General features: G+C 48.0%; 1 protein-coding gene across 14 annotated transcripts in view; it reads left to right on the top strand.

Annotated features, from left to right (window-relative positions):
- NEDD4L (NEDD4 like E3 ubiquitin protein ligase) overlaps positions 1-18,455 on the top strand; it is a 312,252-nt gene extending 293,797 nt beyond the window's left edge. For all 14 annotated transcript variants that reach the window (XM_077346870.1, XM_077346875.1, XM_077346874.1 and 11 more), the window contains 3 exons: positions 525-621; positions 1,580-1,652; positions 3,471-18,455. In XM_077346870.1, coding sequence (XP_077202985.1) covers positions 525-621; positions 1,580-1,652; positions 3,471-3,573 — 273 coding nt within the window. In that variant the 3' untranslated portion in view covers positions 3,574-18,455. The remainder of the gene's footprint in view (positions 1-524; positions 622-1,579; positions 1,653-3,470) is intronic.
- Positions 18,456-24,946: the final 6,491 nt, after the last annotated feature.

Consider the following 24,946-nt stretch of genomic DNA (forward strand, 5'->3'; position numbering starts at 1 on the left):
AACCTATTGACCATGGAGGAGCCCCTGAAATAATCTTTTCAGGCTTTGAGGAGTCCCGGAAGTGACGTCACATGGCCACGTCTCCCTGCCATGCTCCTCCACACCCCCAGAAGTGGGATGTCAAGGGGGGGGGAGAGACAGGAGGTGGTTTAAGGTGGGGATAGGCATGCACTCCTCACCCTCCCAGGCACAGAAACCACAAGAGGAATCACACTTGCAAGGGGGGAGAGGGGGAGCACTGGAATCAGCCAGTTCCCTAGCTTGTGACCGAGTCCATTAAAGCAGGAGGGGTGCATGCCTCCATAGCTCCCTCAGATCCATGGTTGGGAATCCGTACCCTACACACACACACACACACACACACTTCACCTCTTACATTGTTCCCGGGGCCCACCGCTTGGGCATGGTTTCAACCGGAGAAGAGAGGAAGTAAGTTGCCCCATCATGAAGGCCATCTCCACACAGTGTCTTGTCAGTAGCTCTGACCAGCGAACCTCCTTAACGGGGACCTCCTTGTTCCCTAGGCTGTTCTATTGATGGATGCTGAGAAACGCATCCGTCTGTTGCAGTTTGTAACTGGGACATCACGCGTGCCTATGAACGGATTTGCTGAACTTTACGGTGAGTCTCCCTGGGATGTCTGAGGGGGTCGGGCAGGAGTGGCTGCAAATCTGTATTTAAAACAAAAACTTGAGTAGATCCCCGGTTTCACCACTGGACCAGAGCAGATATAAAAACAGGAGATCCAACTTTAAATGACACGTATTTGAGGTCGCAGTTTGGACTGGGGCTTCCCCCCCCCCCCCAAATCAAGTCACATCAAGAGACAAGGATCCCAGTAGGGTTTTCAAGTGAAGAGATGTTCAGAGGTCACAGAACATAGATTTGGAACCTCTAGGGTCAACTAGTCCAACCTCCTGCACAATGCAGGAAACTCACAACTACCTGCCCAACTACAGTAACCCCAATTCCATGCCCATATGATGTCATCTCCCCCCCCCAAAAAAAACCCCAGAATCCCTTGCCAGTATGGCCTGGAGGAAATTCACCTCCCAATCCCACAGTGGCAATCAGCAATTACCTGGGTATGCAAGGAAGGGCCACAAGAGACAAACACCCACTCACAATCTGCCTAAGTCCACAGAATCAGCCTCTCCATCAGATGGCTATCCAGCCTCTGGTTAAAAACTTCCAGAGAAGGAGAACCCACCACCTCCTGAAGAAGCCTGTTCCATTGAGGAACCGCTCTAACTGTCAGGAACTTCTTCCGGATGTTTAGCTGAGAATTCTTTTGATGTCCTTTCAACCCATTGGCTCTGGTTCAACCCTCTGGGTCAAGGTTTGGCATTGCCTGCCTCAGTATTATGATCCTGGTATTCTTTGGTGGTCTCTCATCTAAGTACTGACCACGGCCAGCCCTACTTCACTTCTGATATCCGATGACATTGGGCTGGCCTCGGGTTATCTAGGTCAGGGCATTGGGACTAAAGGGGAGGGAATGTCTCATTTCTGTAATCCCGCAGTGGCAGGGGTGACTCTTCACAGACATGTCCATTCACATACTTCTGATTTGATCCAGGTTCAAATGGTCCTCAGCTGTTTACAATAGAGCAATGGGGAAGCCCTGAGAAGTTACCCAGAGCTCACACATGGTAAGAAATAAATACAGATCTTGTGATGCTTGTGCTGCTACAGAAGAATGCCTCCCCCAGTGATTAAGGCTGACATTTATCCCCGTTCAGTCTTTGGAGGCCACTTCTAGCTGAACACGATGTTTTTAATATGTCGGATTAATCACCGTGTCCTATATTCTTGCATGCCAAAAGGTCACGGAAAGATTCGTGAGCATCGGGTTAGTTTGCCACCCAGCTATTTGAGGATTGATTTGGAATATCTGGAAGTTGCAAGTTTGTAGTTAAGAGCAGAATACGTGTGCAACCCCACTGGTGCTGCGATATACTGAAGAGCTGTGGTGCTAAAGTTGATATTGCTCTTTGTTCTCTGTTCTAACTCAAGTTCCATATGGCTCGTGGTGATGTCAAACATCCCCAGGCAGAGAAGATTTAAATTACAATGAGTCAGTCCTGGGGGGTTTTTGGTGATCCAGTTTGTTCTGCAGCATTTAAAGCTGGAATGTTCTGATTGTTGATTACACTTTAGAAGAGGGATAGTCAAATTGTCGCTCTCCAGATGTCCATGGACTACAATTCCCATGAGCCCTTGCCAATGTTGGCAGAGGCTCATGGTCACTGTAGTCCATGGGCATTTAGAAAGCCACAGTTTGGCCCACCCCTCTTTTAGAAAGAGATGCCTGTCATGATCCCATCCTTTATGAGATGCAGTGTGGAATGCATGCGTGCTCCTCTCTCTGTTATCAACCCAAAAATGTTTTTAACATTGCTTTTTAAAAGAAAGTCTCCCTGTGGATGTACCCACCAGCATCCCTCCCTTTCTAAGTAGAATAGAGGCAGGCTAGGTCCAGCACAGGTGCTGCAGCCAGCTATTAAAAAGTTACCCTGGCTTCTTTGGCTGCCTAATGGCAACCCCCCCAGAGGGGGGGGCATTCTGGATAGAAAAGCAGGGGGCAGGGAGGTATTTACCTTACTAATTCCTGGCATGGTGTAGCAGTAATCTTGAGAGAGACAGGTTTTGTGCAACAAAAAAGGGAATATACCCTTATCACTTCTTAATCTTATGGCTGAAACTGTGAAAGTCCATCTTTACTTCCATGTACTACAAAAAGGTTTCACTCAGTTATCAGGAAATTGATTGGGGACTATGGTCTACGGGCTGGATCTTGTTGTGTAATTCTGCCTCATTTAAAGCAGCCTTTTCCAACCTTTTGGCCATGGAGGAGCCCTTGAAATAACTTTTCAGGCTTTGGGGAGGCCCAGAGGTTAGCTAGCCACACCCCCTTGCCCCCCTACCCCGGAAATGAAACGTCGCCAGAAGTGACATCACCATCCACGTTGACAGGCAGGTTCAAGGAGGACTCAGGGGGGAGAGACAGGAGGCAGTTTAACGTGGGAATAGGCACGCAGGCCCCACCCCTTCCCAGACACTGAAGCCACGAGAGACCTCACTCACGCTCAGGAGAAGGGGGAGCAATGGAAGCGGCTGGTTCCCTAGCTTGTGGCCGAATCCATTAAGGCCGATGGGGACAGGCTGCAGACCCCCTCTGGAGCCCCAGGAGTTCATGGACCCCTGGTTGGGAATCCCTGATTTAAAATGTCGTGTTAACACATACCATTTGGCTTCAGTTCTGTTTCGAGACTTCTGGCCGGTTCTACAACCCCAGTCCTGTTTCATTCCTGTTACTGAATGCCCATCTTGTTGATTGTCCTGCCTCGGCCTGTGTCCTCCACCTTCAGTCCCCGGGAGAAAGGCCGTTTATAAAGAATGTTAATAAATACAGCAGATCCATCCACCTTACCGCTGAAACTCCACACTTCTCCCCTCTTCGATTTCAGCTTTAACCGCCTTGACTTACCTCCCTATGAATCTTTCGAAGAATTACGAGAAAAGCTCCTCATGGCGGTGGAGAACGCTCAAGGATTTGAAGGAGTGGATTAAGATGGCGCCTGCTCTTATTTTTAAAAAAAGAAAACAAAAACGGGAGGGGGGGAAACAGATTCTGTTCACGGAGCTTGTTCTGCGTGCACTTTTCGATTTTGCCTGACAGACGTTTGCAAGCGACCCTGGCGGAGCCGCGGCGGCCCTACGTGGTTGGTTCACGGAGCGACGGCTTGTACAGTGCGGATGACTAAATCCAGCAGTTGGGAGTGACTTTTTAATCGCACCTGTGGAGAGTGTTTCTTGAAGGTTCCACGGCCAATTGCCAACAAGGTTGATGTGTACTCTGATGACATTTCAGCAGGACTTGTCCTATTTATGTCTCGCCTCTGTAGGCAAAAGCCCTTAATAAACGTTTTACATACTTTCTAATGACAATGAATGGAATTAATCATTTTACAGGTATAGTATTACAGCTCATGTTTACTGTTTAAAGAATGATTTAGACATTTCCCTCCCTCCCTCCCCTGATTTTATTTCGTAACAAGCAAAAATCTTATACCCGGGGGAGCGGGGAAATTAGCATTTTTCACCTCATTCTTAGCTTCAATTGAGACTTGGTTTCAATGGCATTTTTTACTTGCAAAATTACTTTCCCCCCCCCTCTCCAGCCTCATGCCACTGATCTTTTTGGAAACATTTTTTTGTAGAAAAAAGAAAAAAAAAACCAGAAAGAATAAAAAAAAGAAAATTCTGCAGATTCGATAGATCACCAGAAAATACGGAATGCCTTTTAATCATCTGCATTGAGCTTTCACAGATGCCGGAGAGAAAAGAGAATCACTGATTTGTATAAAGTACTTTTACACCCAATCAACAGAATATTTACAAGTTACAAGGACATCATAACACAGCATGCCGAATCTCGCATTCAATAAAGAAATTGCCTCATGATTCTTTAGTAATATTTATATGTATTATAGCTCTTTTGGTGATGGGGTTGGCATTTTTGTCACGGGGAGGGGAAGGGCAAGACTACTTAATCCTGTTGCTAACCTTTTGTACAGTATCTGTTCTACTAGTACTTTACTCTTTGCAGTGGAGGCATTTTGAACGAATCCTAGCACCACCTGAGCTGGAAGGGGCAGAAGCCAGATCTCCTTTGTACGCATTCAATGATTTTTTGAAGGATTTGTTCACCTTTATTTCTAATTGCACCGAATCGAAAAGCACTTTATGTACCACATATCTCTTCCCCCCCCTCCCTGCAAAAAAAAAATCATAAATATTAATGTGATGATATACGTCCTCCCTGCAACATGTCTTTTTGGCGCAAGATCTTTCTGTTGTGAATTTGGCGGCTGCTGATACAAGAAAAGAAAACCAGGCTTAGTGTTGAACCTGCAAAGAGCTACCTGTATTTGGTGAGACTGCGGGTTTCCTTCCCCCCCCCCACCTCCCCAACCGAGGTTTAATTAATATGCAGTTATCTAGCCACTTCTGTAACCTCTTGAGATGTTGCATGCTTCAACAACTATGCTTGACTTGTACCTGTCATGTGATAGATTAACGGGGAAGGATTCGGTATATGTCATCTACTTGAAGGCCACGTGTAGCCGGGCCCGGTGGATAAATGGAGAAGCTGGCTTTAAATTCAGCTTGGCATGTTTGTTTCTTTGTCTTCTCCCAGCACGTAAACTTATCAGGCTCACCACAACCAACTGAAGGTATTTTCATAGGTAAGGCTTAATTGACATTTTCTTAAATGGCTCAGATCTGTTTACCACAGAGTGATCCTGAGCATTTGCTGTCTCGCCTTTAATCTTCGCTATTGACCCAGGGCCTTCTTTAGTTTTCATTTTTAAATGCTCATTCTTTGTCCACCGTTCATGAGTCCACCGTTCTTTGAAATTGCCTACTGTTCTTCAAATTCACCTTTTCTGTATTCCTCAAGCTCTTTGCTTTGTTCTGTTTCCCATTCTCTCTTTCTTAAAAAAAAAATCGCAGCTGACTTGCGTGCCCTGTAGGGCAGGGGTAGTCAACCTGTGGTCCTCCAGATGTTCATGGACTACAATTCCCATGAGCCCCTGCCAGCGTTTGCTGGCAGGGGCTCATGGGAATTGTAGTCCATGAACATCTGGGGGACCACAGGTTGACTACCCCTGCTGTAGGGTTTTCAAGAGACAGGCAGAGGTGGTTCACCATTGCCTGCCTTTGTGTAGCAACCCTGGGTTTGTTGGCGATCTCCCCTCAAGCCCTAGTTAGGAGCCTAAAAGGCTGAACAGCAGCAGAATAGGTATAAGTATATAAAAAATTAAAACGCAAATATTTATTGCAATACTCGTGCTCATATCAAACTTAAAAACGTCAATGTATATCCTGCTCCGTTGCACAAATCCAAAAGACGTGTCAAAATGTGCAGTGGAGCATGATATAATTGATGTTTTTAAAGTGTTAGCTTGGGCTAACCTGAGACATCCAGCTCAGGGCAAGTTGGTTTTGGAATGACCCGTTTCTGGATCACAAACCCACCAGTGGAAAGTCAACGGATTGGAACACGCATCCAATTTCTGTTTTGCATTCTGTCTCCTTGCATCCGAGATTTAACATAGATCTCTCAGTATTTCAGTCAGTAGTAGTAATGGTGAATCTGTGCCTTACTTACTGAAAGATACTGGGTAGCAAGCTGCACAAAAGAGAAATTAAGAGCCTACCATATTCTAAGTCTATGAATGTCTGGCCCCCATTCCTAACAGTACCAAATGGAGAACAAATATGGAGGCCAGACCAAAGGATCTGGATCCCATTTGCCAAACATTATTTCAAGGCTCTGCGTGTCACACTCTTCCTGGTATTTTTGGAAGCGCATACTGGTTGGCTTCCATTTGACGTATGTGTTGATATCTGCCACAAGCTGTGAGCCAAGTTATTGTGTTGGCCAGGTTTCTGGTGTCTGAAGTTTTGTGTATTGTGTTTTGGATCAGGGGTAGATACAGCAGCTAATCTGCCTTAGAGCTAGTCACACCCTGTAGTTATGCAGGGTTTGGTATCCCCATGGCCAGGTTCCCATTATGGGGAAATCCTCCCCATCACACTGTGAGGTCCTCATCAGGATTAAACTCTTCCCTCCTGTCTACCCATAATACATGTTAAATTGCCCTCTCCTCCTGCCTTTTATAGGAGTTTAATGGCAGTATCTAAGTGTTGTAAGGTTGCCAGGTCCCCACTGGTCACTGGTGGGTCATAGGGGTGGGGGTTTAGAGTTACCAAGTACAGGTTTGGAAACTCATGGTGATGGAGGAGCCTGGGGGGAGACAGGGACCTCAGTGGGGGGGGCACAGTGCCCACCCTCCAAAACATCAATTTTCTCCAGTGGAACTGATCTCTGTAGTCTGGAGATGAGCTATCATTCCAGGACATCTCCAGGTCCCACCTGGGGGCTGACATCCCTATACTGCTGTGTCTAGTTATGCAGCCTATAAAAATTCAACGTGCCTTGGTTCCTCAGTATGTGGCTGTTTTGTTCAATCAACCACATGGGCTGAGGGACAAAATCCAGATTTGTGGTGGGCACGGTAGGAGGAATCAACCAGTGGGGAAGAGAAGACCTCCCCAGAACTAAAAATTGATAACTATAATGTATTTGGTAGATTTCTTTCTTTTTTGCACCTCCTTGTGGCAACAAACAAGCCCTCCACAGCATATGCTAATAATAATGATGAAGTTTTAAAACTCTTCAAACTGATGGAGGATCTGGGAGCAGCGGGATATAAATTGAAAAATAAATTTTTAAAAAATGAAAGAGAGGTGTATCTGCCCACAATTTAAATCCTTTGGGAACATCAGCCCGCAAAGATGGTACCAGCCTCACATCTTGAGGGGAGCCAGGAGCTCCCAGGGCCCTCTCATAGGGCCACTGCTAACCTCACCAAAGCAGGTTCTCACGGGACAACCTCCCTGACAGATCTTTAAAAGGCTTTTGAGAGTCTTCTAAAGGCAACAGCAAAACAATAAAAATGGCTTAGGGATTTATTGTACCCCCCCCCACCAAAAAAGCTCAAATCATCCTGAGACTAAGAGGGACTAATTTTGTGCTGGGGGGGCGGGGAGCAAACCAATAAAAATGGTTGCATTCTAGCCCTCGCCTCCATTCCACTGAGCCAGTTTCGAAGGCTTCCTCCAGATTATAAGCAGAGCCTTTTAAATTGGAAGAAGGCTTCTTGGGGGAAGGCTGGATCCGTGCTATGAACTTGCTCAGTTTCCATAATCCATGACTGCCCTCTCCTACGGAAAGAAGCATGAACTGCAGTTGGTCCTCTGGGAATTGTGGGGAGGCTTGTCCTGTTTCTGCATCTAGACCAGGGACAGTCAAACGGTGGCCCTCCAGATGTCCATGGACTACATTTCCCATGAGCCCCTGCCAGTGAATGCTGGCAGGGGCTCATGGGAAATGTAGTCCATGGACATCTGGAGGGCCGCAGTTTGACTACCCCTGATCTAGACTGTGGAACTTCCTCCCACGGGAGGCTGCCACTCATCCCTGCAGGCCTGCTGGGATTGCCATTTCTTGAAATCCCAGGCCCGCTGGGATTGCCATTGGCTTGAAAAGAGGTGCCATTTGTTGTCAGGGGGGTCAGGGCTGTAGTGAGATTTTTTAGTCTGATTTAAATTCCATATACCATCTCAAGCACCTTCAGGTGGAAAGGCAGTTGAATAATAATCTAAAATGAGAAAAGAGACATGGGAGAAATTGGGGGGGGGGTGATCATACCTATGCTAGCTTTCTCCCCCCCCCTCTATTCTCTATGGAAAAGTTGTTAGTGCAGTCCTACGTAGAATTAATCCAGTGAGGCTGTTGGTTTTGAGGGACATAAAGACTGGAATATGTTGGTATAGTATTGTCAGTCCTTTTTATGTGGGGGTCAGCTAATGCCCACACATCCCTTGCTCCAAATCACTCTGCACTCTTCACATGCCACTTCTGATGCCTGCCGGCTCCCCAGTTTTGACTGCCATTCCTTCTTGGTGGTGGCCCCATTTACACATGCATCTACAGAATCATAAACAAACAGGTGGTGGGGGAAGAGAATGGCTAGAGAAAAATTCTCGTTGTCATAAACAGGAGAAGCAGCAGCCTTGATGGCCAGGTGAGGAGACTATCACCTTTGAAAGGGCAACTTGAGAGAGACATTTATCCCACTTCGAAAGGCTAGATATCAGGGGGGGGAAATATCACAGTCAGAGTAGTTCAGCAGTGGAATAGGCTGCCTAAGGAGGTGGGGAGCTCCCTCTCACTGGAAGTCTTCAAGCAAAGGTTGGATACACACTTTTCTTGGATGCTTTAGGATGCTTTGGGCTGATCCTGTGTTGAGCATAGAACTCTATGCTCAACACAGAGAGCCAGTTTGGTGTAGTGGTTAGGAGTGCGGACTTCTAATCTGGCATGCCAGGTTCGATTCTGCGCTCCCCCACATGCAACCAGCTGGGTGACCTTGGGCTCGCCACGGCACTGATAAAACTGTTCTGACCGAGCAGTGATATCAGGGCTCTCTCAGCCTCACCCACCCCACAGGGTGTCTGTTGTGAGGAGAGGAATGGGAAGGTGACTGTAAGCCGCTTTGAGCCTCCTTCGGGTAGGGAAAAGCGGCATATAAGAACCAACTCTTCTTCTTCTTCTTCTTCTATGGTTCTATGATTCTATGATTCTATGAAAGAATCACTGAAATATCCTGTTCTCTCCTAGATTGTGAGGCCCAATTACTAAGAGGAATCATACATCACCAGTAAGCTCATATAAGTGCCCTGAGCCCAGAGGGATGAACTACATAGAATCATAGAATCATAGAGTTGGAAGGGGCCAGACAGGCCATCTAGTCCAACCCCCTGCTCTACGCAGGATCAGCCCAAAGGCCAGATAACTATAAGACTCCTTCGGGAAGTACTTTTAAGTAAATGAAACTGGATGGCCGACAAAACCATCAGAACTGAGACTAATTGTTAAGGACGTGACCAGGATCGTCCAGTTTGGGACTCTCTGCGGGCTGTCCTCCAAGTCTCAACATGTCCACTTAATGCACCTGCATGAAACAACTGGCTCATTCACCTCCTGGGCTCCAAATCAGAACCCCACAGATCTTGCTGTAGAACTTGACTTTGTGAAGTAGGAAACCTTTATAGGGGTGATGCCTTAGCATAAGGGAATTGTCACCGACCTTTCTCTGCTTCAGTGGAGACGGCGATCCTGTCTCCATGGTAACAGAGATGAAGACAGGGCTGCCATGATTTCCCCAGGTATTTGCTATTTAGCACCTGTGGAATGTGCCTTTTCAGACCTTCATTGTGCCTTTGATGTCTTGCTTTATGATTGCCTATTTTTGTATTTCTCCCATCTTATGAGCAATTCACTGTTATGGTAAGAGAATTATGCAGCCCTCCTAAAAAAATTTAAAAAAATCTAGCGACAAGCAGATTCTTGCCCATTCCACATAATGGGTGCAACCCGCTGCTGCCTGTCTTCTGGGCCCAGTTCTGGCCCCCTCATCCTGGCATGAAGCCAGGAGGAGACCAGGGCCCTCAGCTCTGGCGGAAGTTGGCGTAGCTGGAAGATGAAGAATGCAGCAGCAGCTGGGCAGGGCCAATACTAAGCTCCACTCGTGCTGCTGCTGCCCATCTTCCATGCCCAGCCTTGCTGCCGCAGCAGACTCCTTCATCCAAGCCTAAAGGCCAGAGGAGAGTGGGGCACTCTGACTAAGTTAGAGAACAGGCGTGGGTAGAAGATGAATGGGTGCAGCAGCTGGAGGTGGCAGCAGTGCAGCAAGTAGGGCTCATTGCCAGCTGTGGCCAGCTGCTGCCTCCATCACTCCTCTTCCACCATGCTCGATCCTCAGCCTCTGACACCCACCCCACAGCTCTCTCCTTTCACATTGAATGGTGCGCTCCCTCTTTCCCCTGCCTGTCTGGCATAGGCAGGGGTTGGACAAACAGATGTCACATCCGCTATCATTTCCGCTACAGAGAGCACACCAGCAGATGTGTTTCCACATCAAAAATATAACTCATATAAATTATGAAATTTCAGCTCGTATACCCATGCCCAGCATATGTAGAAATGACCTAGAAATGACTGGACAGATCTATGAAAGATAAGTCCATCAATGGCTATTAGCCATGAGGCATGAAGCGAAGTTCCACATCCAGAAGTAGTAAACCTTTGAATGTCAGTGCTAGGAGACAGCATCCAGAGAAGGCTTGGTCTCTATGTCATTTGTTGTTGGTCCTCCAGAACTGGTTGGCCACTGTGTGAATTACATGGACTACCCTTGCATCTCTCTGGCCAACCATGTGTCCTCTTGACCCATGCCCCTCATGGCTGGTGAAAACCTGCAGGATATTTTTAACCTGTCACTGGATTCTGGGACCTTCCCAGAGAGCCTGAAAGAAGCCGTGGTTAGACCACTGTTGGAAAAAAAAAAAGCTGTATCCTTCTGACCCAGCCAGCTACCACCTGGTTTCGCATCCAGCATTTCTGGGTCAGGTAGTTGAATGGGCAGTTGCATGTCAGCGCAGGGGTTCTTGGAAGAGAATCTGGCTTCTGGCCTGGCCACAGGGTGGAGACATCTCTGGTCACCTTGACAGATAACCTTCAGAGGAAACTGGATCTGAGAAGATCAGTGCTGCTGTTCTTGCTAGACTTGACAGTTGCATTCCACACAGATGACCACAAGCTTCTGACCCACTGCCTAGCTCACACATGAATTAGAGGCACAGCCCTCAAATGGCTGCAGTCCTTTCTTCCAGGTCAGGGATGGTCATGTTAGGGGGAGCATCTCTCAGCATCACTTCAACTACACCCAAATCTTCCTGTTAATGGACGGCCCCCTGTTGACACCACCAGACTGCCTAACCAAGTGTCTGGAGGCAGTGGTAACATTTAATATTTATACTGGTTCTTAAGAAATGTGTTTTAACACAATGTTATCCAACCTGCGCTATCAGGAAAGGTGGGATACAAAAATAAAGGTTATTATTATATGTCCTTAATGGAACATGAATAGGTAGCTTTTAGATCTGGCCACATAAACTTATTGTTACATTTCCCTCAACCATTTTTTAAAAATCAATCCTCGTTAGCTGATTAAAAATAGCCAGTTTCTACGTTTCCCCCCCAGTAAAATAAAAGCTGGATCACAGAAGCAGGAATACATGGTAGTAGTTCAAGCTTACTCACCATACCTGTCTAAAAGTACCTTTTAGTGATATCCGATAATAAAGGACCTGGGTACATCCAGAAAGGCAGCTTCCTGTATTATGTTTATGTGACCCAGGCTGCAATCCTAAAGGTCCTTCCCTTGGAGCAAGGCCTACTTAATATGACTGGGCTTACTTCTGAGTAGACTTGCTTTAAACTTTTTCCTGCATATGTCTCGGAATGTGGTAATAGTTATAGGAAGAAAGTCTGTTCTTGAAAAAAGCCCGGGAAGCTTGATATGGCCACCTAAACTCTGGAAACAGATGTACTTCACGGTCCCTGCATGAGTCACAGCAAAGTGTTATAGGAGTTAGCAGGTTTAGAAGGTTATAAGACAGTTTAGGATGTCATCATGAGTATTGGAGGAGGACACAGGAGTGAGGTGCAGGTCCAAAGGAGCATGGTGGAGGACATATGCGGTGGCTGGTCCCTTGACCATTAATGGTCACCCACAGTGCCCATTAGTGGAGAGGGATCCACTGCCCTGGACATCCTTTATCACTTCGCTCTGGTCACATCAGGGATTCCAGATCCTATAAAAGGAACCTTTAACTTGGCCCTTAACCCTTATTTGAGGAGCTGGGACAATGCTCATGTCGGTTCCTCTCACATGATCTGAAGGAAATGACATTTGGGAAGTGTCCTGATAGGGAAAGTAACCAAGGGAAGTCTCACTTCCCAGTTGATGCTTCAGGGATGAGGTTCCATTCTGGATGTCTTTATTGTTTTAGGTTGCTATCATATGCAGACCAGTAGAGCAGGGGTGGCTGAACTGTGGCTCTCCAGATGTCCATGGACTACAATTCCCACAAACCCCTGCCAGCAGCATACCAGCGTGGTATAGTGGTTAAAAGTAGTGGCTTCTAATCTGGCGAGTTGGGTTTGATTCCCCACTCCTTCTCACGCAGCCAGTGAGTGACCTTGGGCCAGTCACAGCCCTGATAGAGTTGTTCTGTCAGAGCAGTACTATCAGGGCTCTCTCAGCCTCACCTCCCTCACAGGGTGTCTGTTGTGGGGAGAGGAAAGGGAAGGCAAATGTAAGCCGCTTTGAGACTCCTTCAGGTAGAGAAAAGCGGCATAGAAGAACCAATTCTTCAGTAATCTCAGGGCTCTCTCAGCCTCGCCTCCCTCACAGGGTGTCTGTTGTGGGGAGAGGAAAGGGAAGGTGAATGTAAGATGCTTTGAGACTCCTTCTGGTAGGGAAAAGCGGCATATAAGAACCAAATCTTCTTCAGTAATCTCAGGGCTCTCTCAGCCTCGCCTCCCTCACAGGGTGTCTGTTGTGGGGAGAGGAAAGGGAAGGCGACTGTAAGCCGCTTTGAGACTCCTTCAGGTAGGGAAAAGCGGCATAGAAGAACCAACTCTTCTTCTTCCTCCAGTTCATAGACATATGGAGAGCCACAATTCGGCCATTCCTGCCATAGAGGGTGCTGTTGTGCAGACTAACCCCATCCATACCTACCCTCCACCCACCCACTCACACATTTGCACACCACGGCACATCAGGGCAAATGAGCTGACCTGGCCCCTGTTTTGTGTCTGGCTTTGATGCTCCAAACCTGTTTGGAGCAGGTTTGCAGAAATTCCATTTCCAACCTTTCCTCTCTGGTGGCTTCCTGGCTTGTGGCACCAAGTTTACATTTGGTCTGTAAAAGTGAGATTTCTTTGGGAACAGCGATGACTAACAGCACAATCCTAACAAGAGGGATACCCTTCTGAGCTCATTGATTTCTGTGGACTTAGAAGCACGCTTTGGATAGCCCTATTGAAACTCAGGATGGCACTGTTAAACAGGGATTCGACCCATCTCTGTATCACTTTCGTTTCCAGTTAAGTAAAATGAAAACAAATGGAAAGTGGAAAGGCTGCATCAAGTACAGGGGTAAAATGAGAAGTTTAAGAAACTTTAGTTGTGTACTTAAAAGAACTTCCTGGGGGAACATATATGCTTGACTGTGCATTGTGGGAAATGTTTGGGAGAAATAGGGTTGCCTTTGAACAAATTGGATCTGGTGCATCTAAAGTTGACAGGTGACAGAGAGCAGAGCCCCTGTGCTTTCCGGCCCAGACAGAGGCCATGCAGCTTCTCCTACAAGAGAATGGACACGGTGCTTAAAGGCACAGGAATCCCATCTTGTGTTTAATCCAAACACTCTGTATTATCTAACGGTAGCCTGTTCAGCTCCAAACCAAACTTCATTGCACAGTAGTTGAACCATATCAGAAGTCATCTTCGTTTATGTACTTTGGTTATATCTTTTAAACTCTAGAACTATGCCTAATGGTAGCTCTCTCTGGATTCCAGCTCTCTCTGGATTCCATTCTGGATTCTATTGTTTCTAATCCAGCAATCTATGGTTAGAATGAGGTCATAGAGGTCCTTATGATGGTACAGAGACCTCTGGGATTTTGATTTCTGGCAGCTGCCAGGGATCTCCCAGGTGGTTCATTTGCACCCCTAAATAGTATCTTGCACAGTCTATAAAAATCCATTTTTGTGATTTAAATCCATCGTTGTGATTTAAATGATTAGGGTTTTTTTTCTTTTTTAAAGAGCTTGTTTTAAAAGCTGAACTTAATATAAATGTGGAACCCTGGCAGAAGGCAGTCCAATCCTACACCTCTTTACTCAGAAGTAAGTTCCACTGAGTTCAATGAGACTTACTCTCAGGTAAGTGTGTGTAGCATTGTACTGTCAAACTGAATGATGTCCCCCTGTCTGAAAACACTGGAACTGCAGGCTTCTTTTCTATGTAAAAGAGAATGGGGGAGAAAGAGAGAGAAATATCTGAGGCCAAACATGAAAACGGCTCCATCAATCTGTGTGTCTCACTTATTACTAATGTCATCTGAGTCTGGAGCCTGGGTCTGGGAATTCATCCAAGAGGGCAGGAGTTACCATCACTAGAATCATAGAGTTGGAAGGGTCATCTAGTCCAACCCCCTGCACTATGCAGGACACTCATAACCCTATCGCTCATCCACTGTAACCTGCCACCCCTTTGATTCTCCATCCGATGGCTATCTAGCCTCTGTTTAAAAATTTCCAAAGATGGAGAACCCACCACCTCCCGAGGAAGCCTATTCCACTGAGAAACCGTTCTAACTATCAGGAGCTTCTTCCGGATGTTTAGATGGGATTTCTTTTGAATTAATTTCATCCCATTGGTTCTGGTCCATCCCTGGGGCCATTCACTGAGCATAGAGGGCCAACCCATGGATGGTTGTTCCCTTCTTAGATTACAAATGTTCGTAACTTCATTGACTAAACTGCAGGAGCATCTTTCCATCTTGTGGAGAGAAAGTGTGTGTGTGTGGGGGGGGGGTGAACCCTATTTTGCCCCACCTGACTTTGTTTCTGGGACGTTCTGTACATTTATCAACCTACCTGTAGACATTGACTTGGAAGCAAGTTTAACTTTGTTCAAAGGGAACTTGTATCGGATTGCTGCCAGATTGCTTTTAGTTAAGGGATGGCCTGGTATTTTTGCAAAGGTATAAAAACACAAACAGAAAACTGCCTCTTTGTCATGTAGTTACAGATTTGTAGAACAAAAAGGCTAGTGAACTGCATGACCTTTGGTTCTGGAATTTTTTTCGCTAGAAGGCAACAAGGGTGTATGAAGTTGTAAAACGATTTTAGTACACACACTTGTGATGGAAATACGTAATTTCCCAAAAGGTTGATTTAAATCAGAACTAAGTTTGAGTCTGGTGGCACCTTTAAGACCAACAAAATGTCATTCTGCATGTATATGAAGAAGGGTACACGCACACAAAAGCTTATACCTAGTATAAAACTTCAAGGTGACAATGGCCTCATGCTTTGTTCTGATGCTTCAGATGAGTATGGCTACCCACCTGAATCTATCTTGTTCTAAATCAGTGACCTTCCTGCTTCAGTCCACTCTCCTGGCCCCGCAATCAATTTGGCCAAGGGGGCTCTGTGCCTTTATAACAGGGGTGCTGGCAGAAGCTCATGGGAATTGTAGTCCATGGACATCTGGACACAGTGTGGCCACTCCTGCTTTATAGACTACAGTACTGTTTCCTTCAATGATTTTAGGAGTTAGGAAGAGGAGTCTGAGAGGACCATAGTCTGATCCTAGTTTTGACAGTTCTTATTCACAGGTAAGCAAGTTCTCAGGTATCCTTACAATTCCCCATAGTGGTTTGAATATGATGCAACACCAAAATAGCGTACCACTGCTCAAAAAGGTAGTTTCAGGCTGTTTTAGTCTGTGGTAGAAGAACTAGAGTTGAGTCCAATAGTACCAGAGACCCACAATATTTTTGGAGTACTACGATTTTAAGAGGTTTTGAGAGACCCTCTCGCAGAGGGGAACTTTCCCTTTCAAGAGCTTGTCTCCTGAAATTCTTGCTGAACAGGACTGTAGCTCTCATTGCTCAGAAAGAGAACTTTTGTGCCTGGATTTAAGGCTCCTGTAGTCTCTGAAGTGCCTGTCCATGGAAGGCTATTTCAGCTAGATTAAAAGCGTTGATTCTGTCATATTTGGTGAAGGGAAGTTCAGGCAACATTGTTTGAGCCTCTAGAATGTCCAGCAAGTCTTGCAAACTAATAGGCAAAGATCATCCAAGGTTTACAATGCCTTAAATAAATTTTATTTATTTTGTAACATTTATAGGATGCTGCTCTTGGCCAGCCAGAGTGGTGTAGTTCAGGGGTAGTCAACCTGTAGTCCTCCAGATGTTCATGGACTACAATTCCAATGGACCACAGGTTGACTATCCCTGGTGTAGTGGATACAGTGTTTAGCTAGGATTGGGATGACCGAGGTTCAAATTCCTGCTTGCCTTGAAGCTTACTGGGTGACCTTGGGTCAGCCATACTCTCTCTCAGCCTAACCTACCTACCTCACAAGGTTGCTGTTGTGAGGATAAAATAGAGGGGAAGAACCATGCACCCTTGGAGGAAGGGTTAGATAAAAATGTATCAAATAAGTAGTCTCCATAATGGACCTCCAAATGGTCTTGAAGGTCTCCATGATCTCTCAAAACCTAGGTGAGGAGGTTTTAGGTGCCTTCAAGACCCTTGCTTTAACTCCATGTATCATAAATAAGATGACCAGCCAGAAAGGCAGGATGTGGTGTTCAACTGTAAGGGCTTTTTCACCGTCAAGGCGGTGCCCATGTTTTCTCTCTGGGATGCCTCAGAGCAGAAAATCGTATCAGCTCCTCTTCTCAATGGAAACGATGGAATAAAGGATAAGATGAACTCGTTTTAGCTCTGTGTTTCAGTTTGACCTTTAATCTCATGAGGTAAAGACCAGTTCAGCCAGTGAGGAAACAAACTCAGACCACCTTTAGGGCCAAAGCAAGAGTCACAAGAGAAACCTGCCCCATAAAATGAGGTTCTTTGGGCTTAAACCTCAGCTCAGTTGCCTTAGGCCTGGCAGGGAATTCCCTGTTCCCAGATCTAGTCTGCCACCCTCAAGAAACTGAGGTGTAGGCTGGGGGGGACGGCCTCTGTAGTGAAGCTCTAGGAATTACCCCTTGTCTCTGTGATCTTCACGACAGTTATTAGAGGTTCCTTAAGCATTGACCATAAGTGGCCTCACATCCTCCCCAAAATTCACCCTCTCCAGGCACACACAGACCCTACCAATCTCCCACCCATTGCTTAGGTGATATTTGGCACCCTTGGCTCAGCTGAATACTTTTTTGGCAGTAAATCAGTTCCATGAACATCATTCAGACCATCAGCTTGTGAAATTTAACAGTACAGTTCAGTATTTTTAAACCCCATTGGTTTCAACCATGGGAACATTAGAAGAGGTACCTGGAAGCAATGAATTCACTTAGGATCTCCTGTCCTCTTGGGGGGACAAGTAAGGATTTCGTGTTTTCTCAAAGGGAAGACTACGACTTTCAGCTTCATCAACCTTAACTGTCCTGTTAGGCCGCCATGTCCCCCTCCCTCATGGTACTTGCTTTAAGTAGACAAGGTCTGCATACATCCATTGAAATGTATCCCTCTTTAATGTCTGTACTTTTGTGATCCTAAAAGGGAATGTGATCAATTTTGTAATTTCTCTTGCTTTACTTGAAACCGTTCGAAAAGGAGGCTGCGGCATTGTCCGTTTCTGGAACTTTCTTTCCATTGATCCCGCCGTCTGAAATAGGACAGCTTCCAAAAAAAGGGAAAAGGTTTCAAACATTCCAGATCCCATTTGCTGTGTTTCGTAATCGTTTCTAGAAACTGTTTCTGGAAGCTGTCTGAATCAATTATTGTTGCTTTAAAGGAAAGAGAGGTCGATTTCTAACAATCAGATGATTACCTTAGACCAGGGGTAGTCAAACTGTGGCCCTCCAGATGTCCATGGACTACAATTCCCAGAAGCCCCTGCCAGCAAATGCTGGCAGGGACTCCTGGGAATTGTAGTCCATGGACATCTGGAAGGCCACAGTTTGACTACCCCTGCCTTAGACATTATACTAATTTTCATGATCCCAGTTGCTTTCAAAATATGCCTGTATTTAATTTGCGGAAGGGGGGGGAAGCTGCTTTTGATTAACAACATAATCATTTTCCACTTATTTTCTTAAGAGACATGAAGGAAATGATTGGTTTTTGTTTTCCTGAGAGCAGAAGATCCATGTGAGGAAATGAAGTTGTTGTAATGAACTATTCGACTTGTTAAATATTTAATAAACAAACAATTATGGAAGTTGATACCCTTCGCATTTCAGATATGTGGTTTTGTCTCCTGGGAAGTTCATCTTTGGTGTTCAAATGCCTCTCTTTTAAAATACGCCATTTATTAATTTTACAAAGTTAAAAAAAAAAGGTCTAGGAGCTTCAGGTTTTACTTGATTTAATTGCTACAGCTAACCAACTGGCATTTTCATTGCTCATTAAAACAGGCCATTGTATGTCAAACGTACAGGAAACTCACAACAAACTTCTTAATAAAAAGAGTTTTATTGAAAAGCACTATACGCAAGGGACTGAGAAGTCAAATCTGCCAGAGGCCAGATTTGCCCCAGCTTATCAATACATTTCTCCCGCCCAAAACTTGACAGTTCCCAAGGGAGGGGGCAGGAGAGAAAAGACATATGTGTTACATAAACAGGATTTCGCTCTCCCAGCCTTGAAGAGGTGACAACAACCCCGCGAGCCCACAACAAGATAAGGTTAACATAACATCACTATTCAATTTTATAGCTAGCAAACTACAAGGCCTGGGCAAGGAGGCGCCAGGCCCAATCAAGCAATATAACTGACATGGAGGAACTCAGGCTAATTTATGACAGAGATTCTACAATCCTGACATCCCTCCGCATTAAAACAAACTTCCCTCCCCCACCTAGCCTGCATCAACCGGGCGAGGGCAATCAGGGAACGCTCGATGGAAAGCCCGGAGAAGGCGGGGCGCCTTCACGTTCCCAGCCTCAACCCACTCTTTGTCTCCTGAGGGGAAATCCTTCCAATCAACCAAATACTGGAGACGACCCTTGTGCACACGAGAGTCTAAGATCTGGTTGACCTCATAATGGGTGTCTTTATCGATGTAAATTGGCACAGGCGTAGCTGGAGGGGGGTGCCACTCATCCGGATCAGGAGCTCTCCGCAGCAGGCTGGAATGAAAAACCGGATGCACATTCCTGTAAGTTTTTGGCAAGGCTAACTCCACGGTTACAGCATTAATCAGTTTTACCACCTTAAATGGCCCCACATACTTTGGGCCAAGCTTCTTGGATTTCTGTTGGCACCGCAGGTTCTTGGTGGACAAATAGGCCAGGTCTCCCACTTTCCACACGGGCGCAGGTGCCCGTTTCTTGTCTGCCTGGGTCTTATAGGCTTGTTTTGCCTCCCTGAGGCTAGCAACTATTACTGGCCAACCTGCACTGACCGTCTCTGCCCACTTATTGACTTCAGGAGCCTCGGACTAATTAAGCTCCCAGGTGGGCGCTGCCACTAAATCAGTCCCGTACACTACCTTAAAGGGAGATACGCCTGTCGAGGCATGGGCCCCATTATTGTAGGCAAATTCAGCTAGTGGCAATAGGGCAACCCAATCGTCCTGCTGATGGTTGATGAAGCAGCGCAAGTATTGTTCCAAGATCTGGTTAACCCTTTCGGTCTGGCCATTCGACTCCGGGTGGTAGCCCGAAGTAAGGGCTTGCTCCACACCCAGCAGTCTCAGGAGCTCCCGCCAGAACTTGGCAACGAACTGGGGGCCCCGATCCGTCAGTACACATCCCGGGATCCCATGCAGCCGTATCACGTGGGTTACAAATAACGAAGCCAATTTAGCTGCTGAGGGCAGGCTTGCACACGGGATAAAATGAGCCTGCTTGGAAAAGGCGTCCACCACCACCCAAATGACGGTTTTCCCTTGGCTGGGGGGTAAGTCAGTGATAAAGTCCATTGTGACATCCGTCCACGGTCGGGAGGGGGTGGGCTGGGGCTGCAAGAGTCCTTTTTTCTTCCCACCAGCCGGTTTGGAGGCGATGCAAATGGGGCACCCCTGCACGTATTTTTCCACATCCTTACGCAGAGTGGGCCACCAATAATGTCTCCTGACCAGGTGCAGGGTTTTCACAAACCCAAAATGTCCAGCGGTTTTCGCATCGTGGCAAAGTTTTAAAACGTCCCCGCGCGCCGCTGCTGGGACAAAAAGCCGCTCGCCTTTGAAAAACAACCCCCCTTTCTCAACAAGGTCTGGGCGGAGGGAGTGGAATTCAGAGTCCTGTGACACCTCTTTTTGGACCCAACCCCCTGGGATGGACGTTCCAGACTTTGTTTGGCTGCGCGTCACCGCGGTCATCCCCAGTTGGGCGGGGGTAAACACTGTATCCACCAATGGGTCGCGTTTGCTGTTATACTGGGGCAGGCGCGACAGGGCGTCCGCCAAAAAGTTCATTTTGCCCGGCAGATGCTTGAGGGAGAAGTTGAACCGAGCGAAAAACTCCGCCCACCTCATCTGCTTCGCTGAGAGCGAGCGGGGCTGCTTGAGCGCTTGGAGGTTTTTGTGGTCCGTCCATACTACGAAAGGGACTGCGGACCCCTCCAACCAATGCCTCCAAGTGGACAAAGCTAATTTCACTGCAGCCGCCTCTTTCTCCCAAATTGCCCAGTTCCGCTCAGCCCCTGAGAATTTTTTAGACAAATAGGCCAACGGGTGTAACTTCCCGTCCTCCCCCTCTTGTAGGATCACGGCCCCCATTGCCACGTCCGAGGAATCTACTTGCACGGTGAATTGTCTAGTGGGGTCGGCATGGGCCAGCACCGGTTCGGAGGTGAATAATAACTTCAGCCTGTCAAAAGCTTCCTGGCATTGGGCGGTCCACTGGAGTGGCGCCCCAGGGCGGCTTGCTGCTTTTCCCCCCTGTTTCGTTTTTAGCAGGTCGGTGAGAGGCAATGCCACTTTGGCAAAACTAGGGATGAACGTTCTGTAGAAGTTAGCGAACCCCAGGAAACTTTGCAGTTGCCGCCTAGTACGGGGGGGTTCCCAAGCTAACAGATCCCGCACTTTGCCTGGGTCCATTTCAATTCCTGCCAGGGAAACTCGAAAACCCAGAAACTCCACCGCATCCCGGTGGAATTCACATTTCGAAAGTTTGGCGAACAATTGGTGCTTCCGTAAACGGCGGAGCACTTCACGGACCAATTTAGCATGACTCTCAACATTTTCAGAATACACCAAAATATCATCAATGTACACCAACACCCCCTGATACAATAAATCATGCATAATCTCATTGATCATATTCATGAACACGCCCGGAGCGCCGGCGAGGCCGAACGGCATTACGGTGTACTCAAATTGCCCCAGGGGGGTGTTAAAAGCAGTCAGATATTCATGTCCTTTCTTTATCCGGACCCGGTAATAGGCCTCTCTCAAGTCCAGTTTCGTGAAAATCCGCGCCTTCCCCAAGTGACCCAATAAGTCCTTTATCAGAGGCAGCGGGTAGGCGTTGCAAGTAGAAACAGCATTCAAGCCCCGGTAGTCAGTGCAAAGGCGCAGCGAACCGTCTTTCTTTTTCACAAAAAGAACCGGGGCCGCCAAGGGCGAGGTGGCTGGCCTAATAAAACCCCTCGCCAGATTCTTATCCAAGAATTCCCTGAGCTCAGCCATTTATCTCGGACTCATAGAATAAAGTTTGGCTTTGGGGAGGGGTTCCCCTTTCTTTAACTCGATGGCACAGTCAGTCTTACGGTGAGGGGGAAGCTGGTTGCACTCCGCCTCCGCAAATACGTCTGCAAAGTCCCGATACTCCGGAGGGACAGCCCCCACCCCTACGGTCCCTAACGCTGCCTTTACCACCTTGCCCGGGAGACACGGTGGCCGAGCGTGTTGCTCGCAAGCAGGGGAGGTGAATTCCACAGTCCCTTCTTTCCACTTCACCAGGGGGTCATGCTCCCTTAGCCAATCCAGCCCCAACACGCATGGGAAAGCAGAGTGAGGCGCTACCAAGGGTTGAATCTGCTCCCAATGTTTTTTTATGTCCAAGTCCATGGGGCGCGTCTTCACTGTGGCTTCCCCACCGGGAGCGCATTTCCCATCTAGTTGGGTGATCGGCAAAGGCTCCCCCAACGGCACCTTCCCCACCCCCAGAGTTTCGGCAAGTGCTGGGCTCACCAGGGATTGGGTACACCCTGAGTCCACGATGCAACGGACTCCCACCGTTTTCCCAGAACTGGGGTTGGAGAGGTTGGCGGGTAGGAGCAGTAAGGGGGAATCACTCACCGCGCGTTTGCCCCTGTTGGCGGCCTGCTGGCGGGGCGCCTTTACAGCAGACCGTCTTCGTTTCCCGACTGCTCCTCAGCTTGATCCTCGTCATCCTGACCACTGCCCTCCTCCGAGTCATCCACCACCGGAACGGCACCGACCGGCACCAGTAGAGACTTGGCACTTTTCTTCGGAGTGGGTTTCTTTGCGGGTTGGGCTTTCATTGGGGGGCTGCTGACAGCTCTCGCCCCGGCCACCGCTTTCGATGGGCAATGTGCAAGGAAGTGCCCAGCTTGGCCGCATCCCAAGCACAGCCCTTTCTCCATGCGGCGAGTGCGCTCAGTTGGCTCCAACTTCGCTTTCGGCTTGACTTTAGCTGGGGTGGAGGTTTTTGCCCCAGCCTTTCCTGCCAACACCTGGACCATTGAGGCCCTTTCCAGACGATTCTCCATCTCACCCGCCAGTTGGACCCACCCGTCGACTGTAAGCGGGTCGTCTAACAGGAGGCATTTGTTGGCCAGGTCAGGTGAGAGACCCCCCACGAATGCAAGCACGCGTTGGGGCTCGGTCCAGTCCGGCACCGAGGAGGACAGCTCTTTAAATTCTCTGGCGTACTCGACCACTGATAATTTTCCTTGCCGGTGAGCTCTAAGTTTCTTCTCCGCAGTCTCCCTTTCAAACGGTTCCACGTACATCTGGCGCATAGAGCGCAGGAAGTGGTTGTAGTTGCGGATGGCTCGTGGGTTGTAACGGTACAAGTCCAGGAACCACTTTGCAGCCTTGCCCTCCAGGGCTTCCCCCACAAACCTCACACGCTCAGCGTCGTCATGAAAAGTGAACCCCATGTCCATCATGTAGGCCTGGAGATGCACCAGGAACGTAGGGAAAGCTGCGTGGTCCCCCGAAAATTTAGCCTTGAATTTATAGGTGTTCCGCATTTCCACTCCCCGGAGGTGAGGAGGCAGGCGTCCCTGGCCCCAATCCGCCGGGGCCGGGGCCGGGATTCTCGCACCACGGCCGATGCCTCGTCCCATTCCTGCTGCCGCTCTCGCATCCGCTGCCGCCCTTGCTGCCTCCGCCGCTCGTGCGGCCGCCGCCGCTGCCTCTCATGCTGCCGCCGCCGCTGCTGCTTCGGCTCCCGCAACGTTCGCCGCCGCCGCCGCTGCTGTGTCCTCTCCGCCCGCGCCGTCAGCTCCAGCTCCATCGCCCTCGCCACCACCGCCGGCGTCCTCGCGCTCCTCTTCTTCGTTCTCCCTCTGCGCTCTCACCCGAGCCGCAGCTTCGGCCTCGATCTCCCTCTGTGCTCTCGCCCGGGCCGCCGCCTCGGCCTCCGCCGCTGCTTGCATGGCCGCCATCTCACGTTCCCGCAGGGCGAGCAGACCACCCGACCTCCGTCCACTGGTGTCGTGCGCACCACCACCGAGCACCTCCTTCAGGAGGCGTTGGGTTCGGCGTTGCTCCTCCGGATCCAACCGACCCGATAGATCCTGCAACCAGTTGGTCACCCTGTCCAGCTTGTACTGCAGGTCCTGTGTCTCACCGACGGGCTCCAACCCGTAGCTAGGCATTCCAAGATGCTCCGGCCACTGTTCATCCCCAGTGGGGCGGTCATACTTCGACAATCGCCTGCGTTCGGTGACGTGCCGCTCCAAAAAATCCTCGGGCCCAGGAGTTGTTCCTGACACGGCCCTGAGCATGCCCGAGCTGTACGGCCCTCCACTGGCACCGTCGCCCTGGGAGAGGTCCCAATCCAGGCCCTCTCCTTGCTCAGTAAAAGTATGTCCTTCGCCCTGCATATTGGCAGGTGAAAGGAGTTGTGAGATTTGACTTAATGTCAAACGTACAGGAAACTCACAACAAACTTCTTAATAAAAAGAGTTTTATTGAAAAGCACTATACGCAAGAGACTGAGAAGTCAAATCTGCCAGAGGCCAGATTTGCCCCAGCTTATCAATACATTTCTCCCGCCCAAAACTTGACAGTTCCCAAGGGAGGGGGCAGGAGAGAAAAGACATATGTGTTACATAAACAGGATTTCGCTCTCCCAGCCTTGAAGAGGTGACAACAACCCCGCAAGCCCACAACAAGATAAGGTTAACATAACATCACTATTCAATTTTATAGCTAGCAAACTACAAGGCCTGGGCAAGGAGGCGCCAGGCCCAATCAAGCAATATAACTGACATGGAGGAACTCAGGCTAATTTATGACAGAGATTCTACAATCCTGACATTGTATCATCAATAATATCAAGGAAAAGAGAACGTCCTTCAGCCAAATTTGTTACATGCTGGAATTATTTTTATTTATCTATTTATTAAAATTACAAACTGTTCCTCTCTGGGGACAGACTCAGGGCAGCTTACAACTTTACAATTCCAGTAAAAATGCTATAAAAACTGTAATAACAATTTTAAAAATCCATCACCATTTTATCTTCAAAGTAGTTGAAAAAACGGTGTTTTTGCATTGAAAAGACTGCCTTCCC

This window comes from Paroedura picta, chromosome 7 (genome assembly GCF_049243985.1).
Source record: "Paroedura picta isolate Pp20150507F chromosome 7, Ppicta_v3.0, whole genome shotgun sequence".
Classification (NCBI taxonomy): domain Eukaryota; kingdom Metazoa; phylum Chordata; class Lepidosauria; order Squamata; family Gekkonidae; genus Paroedura; species Paroedura picta.